General features: G+C 36.6%; 1 protein-coding gene across 2 annotated transcripts in view; it reads left to right on the top strand.

Annotated features, from left to right (window-relative positions):
- Positions 1-20754, top strand: part of camk2a (calcium/calmodulin-dependent protein kinase II alpha) — an 80343-nt gene that overhangs the window by 26234 nt on the left and 33355 nt on the right. For both annotated transcript variants that reach the window (XM_084387041.1, XM_084387040.1), the window contains exons 4-8: positions 12706-12765; positions 16679-16733; positions 18249-18314; positions 18651-18723; positions 20361-20463. In XM_084387041.1, coding sequence (XP_084243167.1) covers positions 12706-12765; positions 16679-16733; positions 18249-18314; positions 18651-18723; positions 20361-20463 — 357 coding nt within the window. The remainder of the gene's footprint in view (positions 1-12705; positions 12766-16678; positions 16734-18248; positions 18315-18650; positions 18724-20360; positions 20464-20754) is intronic.

Raw genomic sequence — 20754 nt, 5'->3', positions numbered from 1 at the left:
AAGAATTGTGGAGACTAAAATACTTTGTTAAATTGAAACTTAATTTTAGATAAAATTGTGTGTTAAACGGGAAAAAAAAGTGCATGAGTGTCAAATTTAGTGACATTGCAGAGGCTTAAATCATAAATTTCACATATAGATCTGACCAAGCTGTGGCGATAATAAGGAACACTTAAAATTGCCAACATTATGTTTTTGGTTGGCTGAAAGGGGATGTCATGGGAAAGCCAGGGCTGTGTTTCTCAAAAGCATCACAATCTAAGTTGATTGTAGAGACCATTGGCTCTAATCTACTTTCGAGAAACGAAGCCCTGGGCAGTTTCCGCAGTGGTTATTGAAGGTAAACTACTAGTCTTCTAAGATGAGTCTTCAGTAGTTAAGACGTAACTTTAACTCTCTCACAGACCCTATTAAACCAGTTACAGCGCACATAACTCGTTCATACGCACTAGCAGTTGATTTATGACTTATGATGCATGATTCATTATTTATAAACCATCCCTGTCAGTCATGGTGTTTGGACAGATCTGTTCTCTCAGTCTATCAACTATAAAATGAATTGAATTGAACATTTTGTTTTTGCAAAAGGTTTCTAACCAGGGCAGGTTTCTGTGCATAAGGTAACTCTGAATATTAAACAAAATGCTTTATATCTTTATATTCCATAATTTCTCTTGCTTTCATCTCTATTCTAGCCTGTATTCAGAATAATCTTGGCACTTTGCATTATAGCCCGTCTCATGTTACTGCCTCCTTAACACGAATCACTTTGCTGTTAAGATGAATTACTTCACTGCCCTCATTTGTAAGGAACTTTCGATAGAAAGGTAAATAAATGTACTGTAAATGTAGCGAGAAGTATTCATGTGTCAGAGGAAAGGTGTAATCTATGGAAGCTTGTTTCCGCCATAGAATAAAACATTTTAAGAGATAATTGCGACTTTTTATCTCACAATTGCGAGTTTACATCTCACAATTCTGACTTTATTTCTCAGAATTTTGAGATATAAAGTCAGAATTGCGTGAAATAAAGTCGCAATTGCGTCTTATAAAGTCAGAATTCAGACTTTTTTTCTCGCAATTGCGACTTTATATCACGCAATTCTGACTTTATAATACGCAATTGGGAGATATAAAGTCAGAATTGCATGATATAAAGTCGCAATTGCGTGTTATAAAGTCAGAATTGTGAGATAAACTATTCTGAGGTAAAAATACCTTTTTTTTCCCCTTAGAATTGGACTTTATATCTCACAATTGTGAGTTTATATCTCACAATTCTGAGAAAATATGTCAGAATTGCGAGATATAAACTCGCAATTGCGTGTTATAAAGTCAGAATTGCGTGATATAAAGTCGCAATTGCGAGAAAAAAAGTCGCAATTATCATTTAAATATATAAATATATCTTATGTAAGGAATAATCGACTCCAGACAATTGAATTATTGAAAAATATTTCATACTCTGCTACCACCTCGGGTGTGCATTTTTTTCAATAATTTAAAGGTATGGATTGCTTATTCTGCTTATATGTACTACGGTTACCACACCTCTCAAAACATTCAACAAACTCTCAAATTCAAAATAGTTAACATGTTTGGCAGAGCTAATGACTGTCATTCTGAAAGATGTCTAGCTGGATGAGAACAATATATGTACCAAGTTTGGTGACTGTAAGTTAAACTGGCCATACCATTTTAGTCACAAGACGGTGCTACCGAACCAAACTCCTCCACTTCCCGCCACACTCATTTCTTAACTGTTTCTGTGATGTGTGTGACGAATTAGATTTAAAGCAAATCAATCATCTTTTTTATTCAAGACACCAAAAGTCCTTTTGCAGTTTAACATCAGCCGTGTCTCATATTTTTTCGGACCAAGTTTGACGTGATTCGGATAAATATTAAGTCTGTCGTGAATTAAATCCAAACTGGCCAAGTTCCTGTTGGATAGATGTAGTGAATGTCAGTGTAAAAGTGGAGGAAAAATACCCACAGTGCCATCATGGGCCTTTTTTTTTTATCTTGACCTCATGAAACAAAGAAAGAACCATGATTTCAATCATTTGAATATCTTTTTAAATAGCACTTCTGAGGTACGATCACCCATGTGTTTCTAATGTTAAACAAATCAGTGTTTCTCATTCTGTAATATCCTATATGTCATGTTCAAGAGCCATAGTGTCACAATCTCACTCATTTTGGACTTTGTTTCTGTTTGCACTTTTCCACTGTTGAGTTTGTTGTCATGGTTGTTAATTTGATTTCGTCACTCAGTTCAGGTGTGTGTCATTAATTATCCTCGTTTGCATGTATACTTAAGTTCCTCTGTGTCTGTTCATTGCTGTTGGGTCTCGTTTATATTAGGTGTGTTGTATGCCGTTCTCTTTGTGTGGATTATTGCTTGTGGATTTATTAAATACGGCCTTTTGCATTCATTATACAAGTGTTTGCGTGCACTCTACTAGGGATGGGCTAATTAAGCCTCATGAAGCACTGAGGCTTTCCCCTGATTGTTCCGGGAAAAGAATCGAAGCATAAAGACTGTCGAAAACCTTACTCTTACTGGAAAGGTCACTCAGGGCAGAAATATACACACACACACACACACACACACACACACACACACACACACACACACAAACGATATATCAGCTACTAATAAAACAGGCAGTTATCCCCTACCTACCTTTAATACCAATAAATATTCTAATCTTCAAACATCTATATAGATCTTAATCTTCAAACAGAAACCTACAGAGGGTACGTATGCAATTAAATCTGGAAGAGCAGCCAAGATATTAGTGACTCCCCCGCAGCCTCAGATGTGCAGTGCCTACTTGTATGATGCTGTGATACTGTTCAAGCTCAACTATAAAAAATGCATTGCTATCCCTAATTGGGGAAAAACTGTACTGCATTTATACATATTTACAGTTCGTTTTTGAGTTGCCCCCAGTTCTTGCATAGGTTGACCAATCGCAGACCAAGGAATTGCAGTCTGAAAGAACCCCCCCCACCTGCTGAAGATTCATCCTTAAAGTTGAGACAAATTCACAGTGTTTCTGTTTCGCAATGGGAAATGCACGATCCACTTTGTGAAACAATCGGCCATAACTAATGAAAGTACTACCATTGTTGCTTTTCGAAAAGTGGCCCATCAGGTCGACCCCAAGCATATATCCTGGTTCTTTCACTTCTGTCGAAGAAATCCTTGGGGTTTTATATTTGGGGGTTTATACTACTTCCATTTAGAGCACGTTTCCAAACATTGTTACGAACAGGGCTTGACAAACTTGTTGAGATACTCGTTCGTCTTAGCCATTTACCAACTTCGGGCAGAAATCACTGAAATGTTCACATTTCTCAATTAATTCCTCTGTCTCCCTAGCAGAGACAAAACTAGGAAATTCTAGGTTAATGGGGGTCTAATATTGGAAGCGACTGGCATATTTGAAGGTGTCATTCTCTGAAGAGGTTGCTACAAATGGAAAATGGATCACTGGGGTGCTGGTTTTCCTGAGATGAGCCACTTCCTATTTCCATTGCTCACCCCTTCTTTGTGGATGATGTTTTACAACTCCTTGCTCTAATTTGGCCAATGATTCATGCATAAATGTTCAGAGTATATATCGTCAAATTGCTGACTCATTGGGTCGCTTTACAGTGAGAAGGTCTGCAGTTTGAATCTCAGGTGAGCCAGGTGTGTGTGTGTGTGTGTGTGATGGACTGGCCATCCGTCCAGGATGTTTCCCTGCCTATACGGCCTGAAATACTGGGATATAGGCTCCAGCATCCTCACAACCCTACATAGGAAAAGCAGTTTGGAGAATGAATGGATGGATGGACTTAAAGTCCCCCTGTAGTCAATAATTTTATCCCTTAAAACTCATCTTAAACTCATCAAAAAATCTTCATGCCTTAAAATAGCTTGAATGTAACTCGACACCCTTGCCTCATTTAGTATCCGCGGTTCTATGAATATGCAAATGAGCCCCGCCTCCACTCACTCACTCAGCTCAGAGATCCACTGGTTGACGATCACACGTTGATCTGATTGGTTACAAGGTAGTTTGTGACGTCAGAAACACCAGCGATTTCAAAGCGTGTTTTTGAGACTGTCTTTGGTTCACTGCAGTTTTAAGGAGAAAATACTCAGCAATGGTGTCGACTTAGATTCGGTGTCGAGATAGATTGCTGCTTTATATTCAGATCTACTTAGCTAGGTCAATATATAGAAAATATCCCACATCATTGTTATTGACATACAGTAAAAATATAAGAAGACAAATGTGGGGGGTGTAAAAAGCAACAGTTTCACAAATCTTTTAGAAAAAAACAATTTTAAAAAACATTTCCATTCCATCATCATGAATATAACAAACACGAGATCTGTAGTAGAATCCCAGTGACCTAAACCAGAGAAAGACTTAGGGACAGACTTTTTGGCGCTGTTAAAAAATTATTATCAGGATTTACTAAAGACACACAGTAAAAAATTAGTGCGGCTAATTATTGCATATGCATCTGTTGAAGTTTCCCTTTCAGACACAAAATGTATGTGAGGAGAGTATTTAAATGAAACACACAAGGTGATTTACTAAGGTTTACGCTTGTCAATTTGCTGGTATTTGCACCATTATTTAACGGCCAAAAAAGCATGTCTTAAACCAGACGCTAATTTGCATTGCTCTTGGTAGATTGTGTTGGTCATTATGGAAATGATCCAGCTGCATTTGTGTTCTTGAGTTGGCTCGTCTTCAGTAGATCACACGCAGAACTTTCCATTTTTTCCACAAGATTATAGCGCTTTCATGCACTAAAAACTAAAACCGTTTTATGCATTTTGGCCGTTCGTTTACACGACAATAGTGTTTTGGGCGCCTGAAAACGCAAACTTTAGAAAACGGGTTTCAAAGTGTACGTTTCTGAAAACGGTCTCCGTGTAAACAACAAAAACAGGAATCTCTGAAGACGATGACGTCATGCTCATGCGTATTACGTGTTCAGTCTATAGTGTTTCATCGCCATCTACTGGCCTGGCAGCAGAATACAGCGTTTTTTGCGGATCCGTGTGAATGGGGATCGTTTTGACAATGGGACAAATGGGACACTTTTCCGGGAGTCTGTACGCGGAAAACTTCTCCATTTTAAGCATATCGTTGTCGTGTAAACGTGCCCTTAGTCTGCACTGAATACTTCCCCTTCTCTGTATAGTCAAAGTAACCAGCTGTCCACATTCCACACTATTAGTAGTGTAACTGAGACCTGGGGAAACCAAGAGGGAAAAATGAGCTTCCCAGCCAGAAAACCCCGACACTGATTACGTTGTGCCGAGTCGTTGACAGTAAATGATACCCAATTCTATTTGTGACATACTAAACGCTTGCTCTACTTTCAACAACATGACAAATGGATGAGGAAAGACTTATCATAAAATGACCTTATTGGAATGAACATTCACTTCGACACATCCAACATTTTCCTTGCCCCAGTCACTTTTTACTTGCTTGCATGATCTTATCATCAGAAGGTTCATGGGAATGCATCTCAGGCCACAGGCAGGGAATACCCCAGACAGATGGCTAGTCCGTCACAGCTCTCTCTCTCTCTCACACACACACACACACACACACACACACACACACACATTAGCACAATTTAGTTTCTCCCCTTCACCAATGCTGCATGTCTTTGAGGAAACTCCTGGCTCAGTCGGGACTTGGGTTTCCTGCTGTGAGGAAACATTGCTATCCACAGAGCCACCATGATTTATTCCTTATTCAAGAAGAGTTTTACCAGTTTGCTTTTTCCAGAGCATGTTTTCAAGAAAAGTCTAAACACAAGTCTTGGTGGCATTAATGTATTCTCAAGTCCAGATTACTTTGTTTCAAGCACATTTTGCTAAAAAATGTTGTGTGTAAAGTAATGCTTATAAAATGCTTATTTTAAAACTAATACTTTATTATATTATATTTATTTAGTAATGTTTACTATAAGTATTTGGTAACACTTTACAAAAAGGTTCAATTTGTGAACAAAACCTTTATAGATCATTTATTAATCTTAGTTATTACACATCATTATACAAATCAAAAGTTGTATCTGTTAATATTATTTAATGGACCTGAGCTAACAGTTTTATTGATACTACATTAACAAAGATTTAATAAATACTGTAAAAAAAAATATTGCTCATTGTTAGTTAATATTAGTTAATGCTTTAACAAACATTTACGTCTTTGTAAAGTGTTACCAAGTTTTGTATTATAACAAATATTAATACTGATAAATTCTCACTATTAACTAACTATTAACTGTGACAGAATAAGGCATTAATATGTGTTTTATAAGCACTAATAAACAGCCAATATCCTAGTCATTTGCATGCTAAGCAACTAGTTTATAGTGAGAATTAGACCCTAAACCCTTAATTTTTTTATTTGTCTCAATTGTAAATATATTATAAATCCATGAATAGATAAAACAAAAAAGGTGAGAATTAAACATAAGATCAATCTTCTGTCCACAATTCTTTCTTAGCCTTTAAAAGCAAAAGAAGTTAGATAAGATGGATAGATAAGGAGTTAGATACGTTGAAATAGGTTATGTAGTGATTATAAACTCTCTTTATGGAGATATAAACTTCAGTCCAGCTCCAAAAAGCACACAGACCCAACCAATGCTCACACAGTGCTGGTGTTCGTATTTCATTAAACATCTGCCTATATGATGTTAATATGTGAAGAAATACACTTCAAGCCAATTGTTTTCAACACAGATGTACTTTTCTAACAAATCCAATCTCGGATGACTGCATTAGTTAAAGTCCCCCTGTGGCGAAATCAGTTTTTAATGTTGTTTATATGTCTATGTGGTGTTTTTAATGTGCTTTAAGACTAACCATGTGTAAGACAGAAAGTTATAAACATATGCATGTAAATTACAGAATCACCTACAGCTACAAAAATCTTTAAAGCTTGATTGACACATATCGTGTAGTCTTATCAGACCATTACAATACAGTGGTGAAAATCCTGCTTTTAATGTTGTTTATATGTCTATGTGGTGTTTTTAATATGCTTTAAGACAAACCATGTGTAAATTCATAAGTCGACACCATTGCTGAGTATTTCCTCCTTAAAACTGCAGTGAACCAAAGACAGTCTCAGAAACACGCTTTGAAATCGCTGGTGTTTCTGACGTCACAAACTACCTTGTAACCAATCAGATCAACGTGTGATCGTCAACCAGTGGATCTCTGAGCTGAGTGAGTGAGTGGAGGCGGGGCTAATTTGCATATTCATAGAACCGCGCATACTAAAATAGGCAAGGGTGTCAAGTTACATTCAAGCTATGTATGACGATTTTTTTTTTTTTTACGGAACATTTTTTTAATTATGTCATTTTGGTGATCAAAGATGAGTTTTAAGGGTTAAAATGATTTACTACAGGGGGACTTTAAGCTGATTGGCTCATTGGCATGTAAACCCAACTTGGTTAGCTATATTAATAAGAGTTTACCTCAGTAACATGTTTACTTGGTTGTCCATAACAGACCTTAAGTTAGCAAACGTTTTCCAGAACCCTGCTATTATCCAGGAGTGCACGCATACAAATGTTATCATATTAATCAACTGACAAAATCATGTTGTGTATTTTTTTTAATCTTTGGATGATGCTAAGACACTAATTCATGCATTTATTTTGTCCTATCTTATTGTAATATACTAGAGTATAGCTAACCTATAATTGATACAAAATGTAGCAGCCAGAGTACCAATGAAACTGAAAAGGACATTACACCGATATTAAAGTGATATTACAGTGATATACATAAACTGATATTACACCGGTTTTAAAGAAGTTGCATTGGTTCCAGTTCACTATAGATTATTTGATTCATTTATAAAACACTGCATAATCTGGCACCTTTATATGTTACAGACTGTCTGTCAAGATTCCAAATTCTAAGATCCTCTAGTTCTTTGGCACATATACAGTAAATCTTAAACAGCCTGGTGGTGTTTCTTTCACCCACTATTGTCTACCAAATGAAGCGAGAGAGGCAACTAGCATTCATATTTTAAAAGGCAGGTTAAGACCAATCTTTTTAAAGTTGCTTATGGGTGTATTGATATTGTGTAAAATTGTGTGAACGGGTGTTTATTTTACCTTGTGAACCTTTTATGTTTGCTTTGGAGTATTTTTATATTGATATTGTGTGTAATTGTATTGCCAAAATTAATTTTTACCTTGTGAAGCACTTTGAGCTGCCTTTTATGTACAGTATGACAAGTGCTAAATAATAAAAGTTTATTATTATTATCAATAACTTGATAGTAAGAAACCTTTATTAACCTGCACCATGACTTCAGAAAGTTAACTACTGAATGTCTTAATAACTGAGTATTGTTGATCTCCTTCTTTAAGTAAAATTCCCTAAGGTTTCGGAGGAAAAACTTCCATTGGACAAGCCTATCTGTATTTTGCTGCTCTCTTAAGAAAATTGGTATTAATCGAAAACCATCACATGTGTCGGAAGCGCTTGACGAACACACAGCCTCAAAAGGACGGCTAAATGTAATCCACCGGAGAGTTCTGCATTTGTGCATCATCCAAATGAGTAGGATGACACTGCAGTGATTTCAGCACTTCTCAGAGGAAATAACCTTATTGTGCCCACCCAAATCAAAGTTTCTTTTCAAAGTAGAGATATCTGAATATTCTTCCAAAAACTTAGTATTATTAAATAAAAAATGACTCTCTGATCTAAGCACTGATATAATGTTTGACAAATGTGAAAAGTAACTGAAGATTCCGCATTTTCCACACAGCTCCAGATAAAAAGTAAAGCATGCATTTTCTTTGAAACATAATTTTTCTTATGATTTCGGTCTTGTTGTATTTCAAATTAAAAGAACAAGTGGGCTTATGTCGTGTTCAGGCTTAAAGGGTGATGTGATGATTGAGAGGTCACCCTGGGTCAGGGTTAATAGCTGATCTTATGTTGGCCCAAACTATTCAAAGTGTTTGAAAATGGGAGAAGGTAGTGCTTAATTTCCAGCTAAATTCCAGTTAAAGGTAAATGCACATTGCACTTATCATCCCCAGGGCCAAAACTAAACAAAAATACTAAACAGAGATAAGTCCTTGCAATCTACGAGAAAGAAATATAAAATCTGACTGACTTTAAAGGATTAGTTCACTTCAGAATAAAAATGTCCTGATAATTTACTCTCCCCCACGTCATCCAAGATGTTCATGTCTTTCTTTCTTTAGTCGAAAAGAAATGAAGGTTTTTGAGGAAAACATTCCAGGATTGTTCTCCATATAGTGACTTCAATGAGGTCCAACGGGTTGAAGGTCCAAATGAGAGTTTCAGTGCAGCTTCAAAGTCTCGACACGATCCCAGCCGAGGAATAAGAGTCTTATCTAGACAAACCAGCGGACATTTAAAAAAAAATATATATATATATATATATTAGGGCTGTCAATCGATTAAAAATTGTAATCGATTAATCACATGATTGTCATGAGTTAACTCGTGATTAATCGCACATTTTTTTATTTGTTCTAAATGTACCTTAAATTAATACTTTTCAAGTTAGTAATACTCTAATCAACGTGGGCATGGATAAATATGGATGCTTTATGCAAATGTATGTTTATTATTGAAACCATGGTCAACATAGAGCATGAAGATGAGACATGTTTCAAAGGTCATAGATGTTTTTCAAAGAACTTGTTCATGTCTATTAGACACATGTAGAAAGAACAAATAAATACCAGGTTCCCATTACTTCTCTTTCTTTGCACTGAGCAATTAACACAAACATGTTTAGATTTTTGCATGACAGGGCAGCTCTTCTGAAAATGCTAAATGTACATTTATTATTAGGCTACATTATAGTTTGTCTCTCTCTGTGCCCATTTTGATGAAGCTAAATTCTCAATAAAACGGTTTTCATTGGTATATTTTACTGCTTCTGTTGTCAAACAACGGAATGAATATGAAATGGTGACTGAAACGCGACCCATTAAGACATAACCAGCTCTCCCTTCCAAGATGTTAATCTGCACAATAATCCTGATAATCGAGCCGTCGTCTGATGAAATCAAATACACATAAGATAAACACAATATCTGTTTTGCGATTTCGGCTATACTTGCATGTAAAATTAGAGAAGCAACATCATATCTGTGTTTAACTGAATTAAAGCGGTGCTCTAATGCGCGAGAGAGAGAGAGGCGCGCGCGCGTGCTGGGAGAGCAGTACCGGCGGTACCGGTAGATTCTCAGAAACTAAATAAGGTTTGGGCGCTTTGTTGAAGGGAAAAAATCGCTAATTGGGTCTGCAATGTCGCTAAGTTGGCAACACTGTGTATCTCCATTTCTCCAACTAGGTTTTGGGCCACGGGTCAAACAGAAAATACGCGCTGCGTTAATCGAGCGTTAAAAAAAATAGTGCCGTTAATATGATTTTGCGTTAACGCGTTATTAACCCGCTAACTTTGACAGCCCTAATATATATATATTTATATACTTTTTAACCACAAATGCTCGTGTTGCACTAGCTGTGATGCGACACACATTACGTGATCACGTTGAAAGGTCACGCGTGTTCCGGTTCAACCAACACTAGGTCGGTTTGACTATGTTACACGTGACCTCTCAGCGTGAATAAAACTAAACAGAACATGACTGTGATACTGTGAGGTTTGATGGATGTTCAAAAGAATAATTAAACATGCTAGAGCAGCAGTGAGGGCAGTCGTCAAGAAAAAGTTTTGTAGAACTCGACACAGAAACCGTATGGCCCTGGGGTCTTATCATTCTGCATATAGTTTAATTGATTCCTCTATTTTCTGGGATTGTAGAGATTTTTCTAGGTTCCTTCTTTTGTCTTGCTTAATGCTGGGGATATTCAGCAAAACTTCCAAAATAGAATACTCATCTTAAGGGAATTCTACTGTGTATAAATCTGAGTAGTATTTTTGAAAGGTACAGGTAATTTCATGAGGATCCACTGCTATCTTTTGAGTTGTTTTCCTAACATTAGGCACTGTATATGCTGAGATGCCACTTTTGGCAAACAAAGGTCAATGAGAATTCACCCCCACTCACCCATATTTAAAATATTTGTATAGTCCAGGAGTGTCCATTCCTTATCCTGGAGGGCCACTGTCCAGAAGAGTTCAGCTCCAACCCCAATTAAACACACCTGAACCAGATAATCAAGGTCTTACTAGGATTACTAGAAAGGCAGGTGTGTTGAGACAAGTTAGAGCTTAACTCTTCTGGACAGTGGCCCTCTAGGACCGATTTTGGACACCCCTGAACTATGCAAATATTTTGTGGGGGGTCTCATTGACCACCTTTGTTAGTCTTGACCTCGAAACAGCTCTGCGTCTTATGTGTTGTTTGAAGTCTGTCACATCCTCCCCAGACAGCAACATAGTGTCGGCTCAGATCCGGGCCACATCTGGTACATGTGGATTCAATGCGTACCAGATGTGGTCCGGATCAGGGCCGACACTATAACATATGTCATTATTGTGATTTAAAAGTCAGAGAGTGCTCAAAGTTGCTGCTATTGTAGAAACCTGTGATACCTTAAGATCTTTTTATGTAAGTGTTGCATAGCAAACATTTTCACATACTGTGGAATGATGGGTTTTAAAGCTTGGAAGTGGCTTTAAATCCACTTCCTTCTGAGGGGGATAAGATAGATTTTTTCATCTTGGCGTGATAGTGATGAAGCATGAACATGTTCCTTGTTTTGTGTTTGGACTTTTATGTCGAAGTTCTTTTGACGTTGTTCCCTGCTGGCTTTGTATATGGGCTTTTAGTTCGTAATGTTGTTCTGTTCCTGTTTTGTTACCCTTTGTGATTCCTTGATTGTTCGCACCTGTGTCTTGTTATCCTTGCGTTTGAGGCAAGGTCGAAATGGGAATTTCCTAAATACTTCCTAAATATGGCAAATGATTTTGCCATAACACAATAAGAACACTTTGGGTATAAAATTATAGCAAAGCTGATGAAAAGCAAAAATTAAGGTATCACTATATAAACTTAAAGTCTTAGTTTGTTAAAGATGCCGTCATCTTGGAAGTGGCATGAAATGGCAGGACTCGCTGAGGAAGGGATTGATTGATCTGCCCTGAGTTCACAGGTCAAACGGCGTCCCACATGTTATTTTCAAGTAGGAGGTGGAAAAAATCTGAATTCCAAGTTGTCTGGAGGGTAATGTAAGCCCTTGTGTTTCCTCTGTTCAGGGTCAAGTCTTGTCCATGGATGCGTTGGTGGTGTGCTCAGTTCCGGTTCTTTTTTATTTATTTTTTCATTTTTTGTTATTATGAAAAATTAATACTGCATTTGGGTCCTGCTCTACCTTGAGTTCACCCCAACCTTACAGACTGTACCATATACTTCAATGCTTATGACCAAAACAGTCCACTTTAATGAGGTTTATAAGAGGCGTGACTTGCTTCTTTAATAATGTTCTTTAATATAAATGATAACTTTCACAAAAATGAAGAAACTTTATTTTTATGGGGTGTACCATTTTTTTCACAGCACAGCACAGTAAAAAAAAAAGCTATGTACTCTTTTATATTTTCCATTTTGAATGTTGAAAACTAGAAGTACTCATGCTTTTATTTTAATATTTGTGAAAAATCTCTTTATATATATATATTGTAGATCACCAGAAGCTGGACAGGGAGGCTAGGATCTGCAGACTGCTGAAGCACTCCAATATTGGTAAGTTATCAAGCCATCTAAATGAGATCGTAACATAAACTTGTTTTTATATGAAGCCAATTGAAGGCATGATGGGTTTGAGGATCTGAGACCGTTTTCTATTATCATTTGTAATGCAGAAGTAGGGGGAGAGTAATAATAACTAGCTACATTTCATAGGACATTAGCCCAATAGGGAAATATGTATAATTAATTATGATCAATAAAAGCATTTGGATCGAGTAACTGATTTGGGGGATTACTGACAGAATCAGCCTCAGACATCTGACTAACAGAGTGAGAATGTCTATAGACTATAATAGGATATAAATCTCTTGGCCATAGACAGTTACATGCTCTAACACTTTCAGCTTTCACATACTTTATCTGTGATCGGCATGATTAGGGACTCTAAACTCTTAAACTATTCTAAATCACACACGCAAACACAATTTGTTAGAGGGTTCAAGCTGAAGCAGAGTGGAAAATCAAAAGCATGAAGCTTTTCACCTTTGTGAAACGGTGATACTTAATGTATCAATTAATAATTAAGACGTATTGCCTATTTGAAAGAGTGCAATTCTTTGAGGCTCCAGTTCTCCCTGTGTTGATGAGAGAGAATCAGATGAAAAAGGTCTTTGGTGAATGGAAAGGCAAAGCCGCAGCCTGGCACAAACAAACAAACATAAGGGGTCCTTCGAAGACTTCTAGCTCAGCATTCATGTCAGAATTTCAGATTCTTCCTTTTCCCACTGTATTCATAGCCAGGGATCGTTTAAAGCGTGTGTATGTCACACCCTCAGGAGCCCGTAAGGAGCTGTACTTTCAGATCGAAAGTTTACTATCCTTTGTCTTTTATCGGGGTGCTTTGCAAATGAAATTGGATTGGGTGTTAACAGAAAAACTTCTTATAATAGTAACCGAGTTAGCAAAATATAATGTCAATTAACATACAGGAAATTAATATTGAAGCTCATACCAAACATGTTATTGTCAGGATGTTATGTTTTGATGTTTGTGTTTGTGTCTTGCCAATTGACCTAGTCCCCTTAGTAGGCCTATGTGTCGGTTTGATTCAGTTCACCTGTTGTTGATTAATTAATTAATTAGTTCCCTCAGTTGGTTGTGTGTATAATAATGCTGCATTCATGCCATGTCGTAATTATAGTGGTTTCAAGATGACAACACGTGACGTTATATTTGGAGCTGGTCACGTCCTCGAACTGGGAATTAAGCGTTTCTATGGCATCCCCAATCAATGCCTAAATGACACATCGTACAAGTAGGAGCTCTCAAACCATTCCCATCTTACAAGTTGTAATTATGAGCTCTACGAGGACGTGATTGCTTTTTACAAGCTGAAATCATGTAATTGTGGTAATTACAACATGGCGTGGACACACCTATACTCCCTGATGTGTTCAGTTCTTTGTCCGGTCTCGTTGATGTAAAGTGGTTGTTTTCTTGTCTCCTGAGTTTCTATGATCTGTGATCTGAAGGATTAAAGAATGTTTGTGTGAAATACTCCTGTGTTGTGTGCGCTTTGTACATTTCCTAAAGAATATGTGAGTATTGCTTCAAAACTCACTGCCAAAATGTTACCTCATATCGTTCCCTTTTCATGTGTATGTAACAATTGTGTATGAGTCTTAGTAAAAAGACCACCCCATGTCTCGTTCTGTTGCCGAAATATGGCTAGGTCATGTTATAATGCGGTTGCTAGGGTGCTCTGAATGGTTGCTAAGGCATGGCAAGGCAGTTGCTATGGTAATACTGACTACTTGCTGAACTGAGCGAATAGAGTGAACTCTAGTCTGCATGACACTGAGAATGGTTTAGAGGGATATCTTCGGATGTACAGTATGTACGACTCTTAAAAAATGCTGTCCCTCACACTTTTTCTTTTTGGCCCATGTCTGCTAATCAATTAAATGAATTATTTTTGTTTGTTTGTTCTTGCTAGTTTTTTGTCAGTAGCCTTTTGAGGTGCATAGCCTACTAAAATATTATATGCAAATGGCTTATGACAAGTTAGAGTAAGTAAAAGAGGCAGAGAGATTTTAATGTGCGCATGGGCATGGAAGGGTTGAGAAGCTAGATCTTTTTTTTTAATTCTAGCTCAGAGGTCTTCAATCCTGCTCCTGGAGGGCCACTGTCCTGCAAAGTTTAGTTCCAACCCTAATCAAACACACCTGAATCAGCTCATCAAGCTCTTCAGAATCGCTTGAATATTCAAAGGCAGGTTGGAACTAAACTCTGCAGGACAGTGGCCCTCCAGGAGCAGGATTGAAGACCTCTGTCTAGCTCTATGGCTGCAGAGATTACTTTAATTAGTTTTACAGCGCAATCTAATCGCTGATTCTCACCAGATTTGGTACACAGTCTAATATATACGGTCTCTATGGATCTGCCAAATTTCATAATCATCAATCATTCACAAACTGAAGATGCAGGAATTTGATTGGCTACTGGCGGCCATTTTTGGTGCTTTGTGCGATTAAGGTTTTTAAAGCTTTTATAGGACTTACCCCAAAAAAGATACACATCAAATGATATTTTCCTTGATCAAACAGTTTGAGAAAGCATAAATGGCTTTGTAAATGCAAATGCAAATTACCTTTTGCTTGAACCCCTAATAAAAAGACTCCAAGCAAAGGCACAATCTGTAAGCGATTAAAATATCCAAAAACCACTTGAACAATGTTATATATTTTGCTGACCTGTGTATTTATATTATCCCAAATGTTTCCAACAATGTTTAAATCAAGAGAAATCCACTATTTTAACCAGTGTAACCATGTCATTGCGTCGCCTGTCAATGATGTCATATCTGCGATGTCATATCTACCCTCGATTTCCGGTTTTACTTCCAAACACCAAAGACGCTTTTATATATAATGTGTTTTATTAGACAGGTGAGCAACAGTTTAGATACATTTATCGACAGAAAACGAATCATTGTTATATAAATCAACACGGTTAGTCTTATTGTTTCTTGTTTTGCCTTTTCTCCACCAGACAATATATTTGTCAGCAGGGTGTGCAGGAACAGATGATGAAGTTCAAATGTAGTTTTTAATAATCCGCACAACAATAACACACAGGGCAGAAGAGAAACACCTTAACACAAATGTGACCAGACTACAAACAGAGGAAAAGGATGAACTTAAGCACTGACACAATTAAAGGTTATTAACAATACACAGCTGAAACAAACAAACTCATGAAGAGAAAAAAGGAAGACATGTGACTAATGAAATCATGAATGTCCATGAAAGCTAAAACAAACTGACCATTACTGTGACAATATTGTAAATGTAATTGCATGCCACTTAGCAACACAAGTCATCCAACTTTTATTAATATGATATGCTAATATCGATCTAGCTTAGCCTACTGCAGTGTGCAACAAGTATCACAGCCACTGAGTGAACGCACAGTGTAGCATTATAACATAACTTTCGACACACTTAAATGTATTTTTTAATAGTATGATTGTTTTGACCAACTAAAACTTTGACCCCATAACTTTAATTCATCAAATAAAGTGGCCTGCATGAGTAGTAATTCAGCACCCGCGGCTGTTTCAATAGAATGTAATAAAAATTAAATAATGTGAATTTAAGTGATCAAACGTAACTGTAACAGGTTCAGGGAAGTAGGAGGCAAGAACGGCAAATGTTAAATGTCACTTTAATAATAAAATAAACAACAAAACAAAAGGAGTAGTCCAAGAAAAACGTACCTGTGGCAACATTTTTGCTAAATACGCTGTGTCGTACACGTTTCGCTACAGTTTTAAAGTGAAATGTTCAGTGAGTGAAGAACAAGAAGAACAATCCTAAAAACTATATCTGTAAAAAAAAAAGACTTTAGATCATGTTTTCTCTTTTTCTCTTTTCCATGCAAACCACGACCGTCGATTCTTCACCAGTGCGACTGCATGACAGCATCTCAGAGGAAGGCCACCATTACCTCATCTTCGACTTGTAAGTTTCTCTGACCAACCATACCAGATAAAAAGCATCTTAGCATTTTATATAAACTATAAATTGGCCTAAAAAAGGCCCATGTGAGTAAATGCATGATTTGTTTTCAGAAATTGCTAAATACATTTACTTGCCTGTGCTAATGTCAGGGTTTATGTGGGAATAGCTAATGACTTTGGGTGGGCACAATAGATATCTTTCTTCATATTGAAATAATTACAGCACTTACTGTATGACACCTTCATAAAACTATTGTCTTAAAATTGCCAGATGTTGAAAAGCATAAGGGTGTTTCTTAGACTTCAGGCATTTTAATCTAACAGTGATTATTAGAACTGACAAAGTTCAGCTTTTGGTGACACTTTATTTTAACATGCCCTTTTTACAGTTTAATTACACATTGGTACAGAGTAATATTAATTAACAACATGTAGCCTACTTACTGTAGGGTTAGGGTTTGTTTTAGTGTTAGTTACTTGTAGTTACACATAATTTACTGTTAACACTATAATAAATACATGTAACGTGTAATGAGACGACATTAAAATAAAGTGTTACCCAACTTTTTTCTCGTTATATTAAGATCATTTTGCAACTGCTTTGGAAAAGTTTTACCTTATGTTGCAAGTCAACATACTTATGTTGTATTTATTATGTACACAGAAGACTAGCATATACATATATCTAGCATAAACATATCTAGCATAGATATTTTGAAAGTTATTGGAGTCAAGGCAACATTGTTTCTAAACTCTGTTTACTTTCATTGTATGGATATGAAGTTTAAACAGTAAAGTTTGACCTAAAACCATGAGACTGGTTTCTTTATTGTCCGTGGGCCGTGCCAGGTCGAATGATTGGTACTGTATCCACATGGTTAGGAAACTTGGTATTTCATTGGCACCATGCCCTTAATAAGTTCAGTGCCAGCACCACCTAGTTGCCAAAATATAACAATGTTTAAAAGTGCTTATATAATTTTTTTTCATTTCTGTTAAATTTGGCCTATTATGCTGAGTACTAAATCTGCTATGGTCTGCCATATTACAAATCCACCATTTTACATTTTAATGAAGCATTATATATTTTTTTTTACTTCTTTTTAAAATGTGGCTCACGTCATTTTGACACCATGCCAATTTATAAAAAAAATATTTTTGATTGTTGTCTAAAGCCTTAACAAATCTAATGACTTTAGTGACAGTAAAAGCAATTTACGTTACATTAGCAATTCTGCTCGGTTTTAATTTTTTTTAAACATTTTATACCTGAAATCAATATATGCAATCACATTTTTAGCCACTGTTTTGCTTGACCCCATAATTTCTGAATTCTGAATATGATTTATTTTATTTTTGTACTGTCACAAAAACACCCTGGTATACACCATGTTAGTAGACGAATTAAATGAACTTGTGAGAGTGTGAAAAGTGAAAAGTTCACAGGGTCAGACGTTCCTATAGAAGTATAATAAATAATCCTTCAACTAGTGCTGATTCTTGTCGTCTGGTCCAGAGTAACGGGTGGTGAGCTGTTTGAAGACATTGTTGCCAGGGAATATTACAGCGAAGCAGATGCCAGGTGGGTGGGCTATCATCAGCATAACACAAACTCACTCTATGTATAAAAGCATTACACAAATAATGTCAAATATGCAAATGCATAAATGCACACTAACTTAAATAGTCCAAAGTTAAGTCTCCTTGTCTTGACTATCCATAAAACTGCCATTTTTGCATTTTCCTCAGACTGCATAAAATTCACTTTAGTAAAACAAAGCAAAAGACACTGGAATGTGTCCATTTGACAGGTCAAAATGGATCACATAGTCACGTGTCGAAGTCCAGTGTGGCCAATATATTCCCCTGTTTTTGAGTAAAAGTTTTCTCTCTTTTTCTTTTCTTTTTTTGCCTGAAGCCACTGCATACAGCAGATTTTGGAGGCTGTTCTTCATTGCCATCAGATGGGTGTCGTTCACAGAGACTTAAAGGTATTTTATTATGATTGACCATAAATGTCTATTAGTAGCACTCATTATAGGCCGAGCACAACAAAATATATGCTGCAAAAAATATATCATTAATTTGAAAAAAAATTTAATCGGTTTGAATGAATGATTAAATACTTCACTTGTTTCATCACTGGATGAATCAGCGTTTTTGAACGAATCTCTTGAGTGAATGATTCAATGACAAACACATTTTTTTTAACAGTCTTGTCGCCACCTACTGGTGTAACGATGTAATCGGTACAATCTTTATTTAAAGTCTCAAGTTACTTTTAAAAGGTGATTTTGATGGCTTCCGTAGACATCAGTGTTTATATCCGAACTATAAACTTTATTCCCAGTACTTCTGTGATAATTTGAATTATTGTACGACAGAAATAATGATACTGTGTGTTTGTGAAGCTGTTTCTTACTTAAACATGACAACTGCTCTCTCTTGACCAGAACGCAGATCTGAATGTTCGCTGTGATCGTACTTGTCAAAGGTTTAATAGACACAGGCGAATCATTGTCATTTAGGAATAAGATCGCGTGCGTGTTTGAATCGAGATCGCTATCTTTTAACGATTGATCGTGCAGTTCTAATCTAAATGCTCTCAGATGCTCTATCAGTGTGTAGGTAATAATATATCAACTGATCTTACTGTTTAGAGACATAACAACTGAGGGCTATTTTACATACAGTATACTGCATAATCAAAACGTTCTCATTATAGCGGCCTTATCTAACAGGTTAACACATTCACACTGGGAGTGAGAGACATGCAGTGAGATCCCACAAGTGGCTCATTTTTATCTTTTCTTCAGTACGACTCATGCTAAATTCATAAGCTCTGACTATATCTAGAAAAAAAACCACCAGGAAACTTAAAAAGACACAAATGTGATTCTAAAATCTGAATGCAGTCGACTAAAGCAGCCAAGACTCAGCAAGTTGGGGTCTCACAAGCATTAATCTGTGAAAAGTGGTAAAAAAAAAAAAAAAAACTACTTATAATACAATTGCTTATACCTTTGCCCTTATAACCTTATAACCTTTTGATTGTTCTGTCTCCAAATGGTTGTGGTATTGTCTACACTGCACTGTGTATTCAGGTACAGAAGCCCCAGTGACATTTAAGTCTTAGATCTGGCGGCACCAATAGGCTTATGGGCAGCGTGCTGACATATGGCGCCGTTGTGCTTCGGGCGACCCGAGTTCGAATCCCGGCTCGTGGACCTTTCCCGATCCCGTCCCCCGTCTCTCTCCCATCTCGCTTCCTGTCCACTCTATACTATCCTATCACAATAAAGGCAAAAAAATCTTTAAAAAAATAAATAAATAAGTCTTAGATCTGGGAATTTATATGACTTATATTTTGGAATATGACTAGCCAAGCATAAAGTGATGTTAAGATATCATGATCGGTAGTTTTAAAAGCTAATAACATCAAGGCAACTCAATTTACAAAATCGGCTCAAAGAGAATACAATTGTTTTGCCTTTTATCAATTAACTTTAGTGAAATTCTACTCCAATATGTATGTTCTAATATGTTGGAAGAAAAAAAAAAAACAACGAAAATTTCATTAGCACTTTAATATTTTTCTTTTTTGTCCCGTTTGTTTCCATGTTTCTAGCCAGAGAACCTGCTTCTGGCTTCCAAATCGAAAGGCGCAGCTGTGAAGTTAGCAGACTTTGGCCTTGCCATTGAGGTTGAAGGGGAACAACAGGCCTGGTTTGGTAATGACCCGTTTATTATACCACCAAACAGCATTAATATGGAATTGCAATAAAACATAGATTAACACTACAAATAATATTGAGTATATGAATTGCTACGCTGTTCTATTCCCTTTTTCTGTTACTTTTCTGTATATTTGCACCTGTTTTGGTGCTGATTTAAATCTTTATGCATTTGATACAATTACTGTATAAATTTTAGGAGAATAAGAAAAACAATATGAGTTTATGTTCTCTTTCATATGAGTCACTTTAACGCTTGCCTTTAACTTTAACGTGTGCGTTTTGACG

This window comes from Rutilus rutilus (genome assembly GCF_951802725.1).
Source record: "Rutilus rutilus genome assembly, chromosome: 18".
In the NCBI taxonomy this organism is placed as follows: domain Eukaryota; kingdom Metazoa; phylum Chordata; class Actinopteri; order Cypriniformes; family Leuciscidae; genus Rutilus; species Rutilus rutilus.
This window is presented reverse-complemented; position numbering and strand designations above follow the sequence as displayed.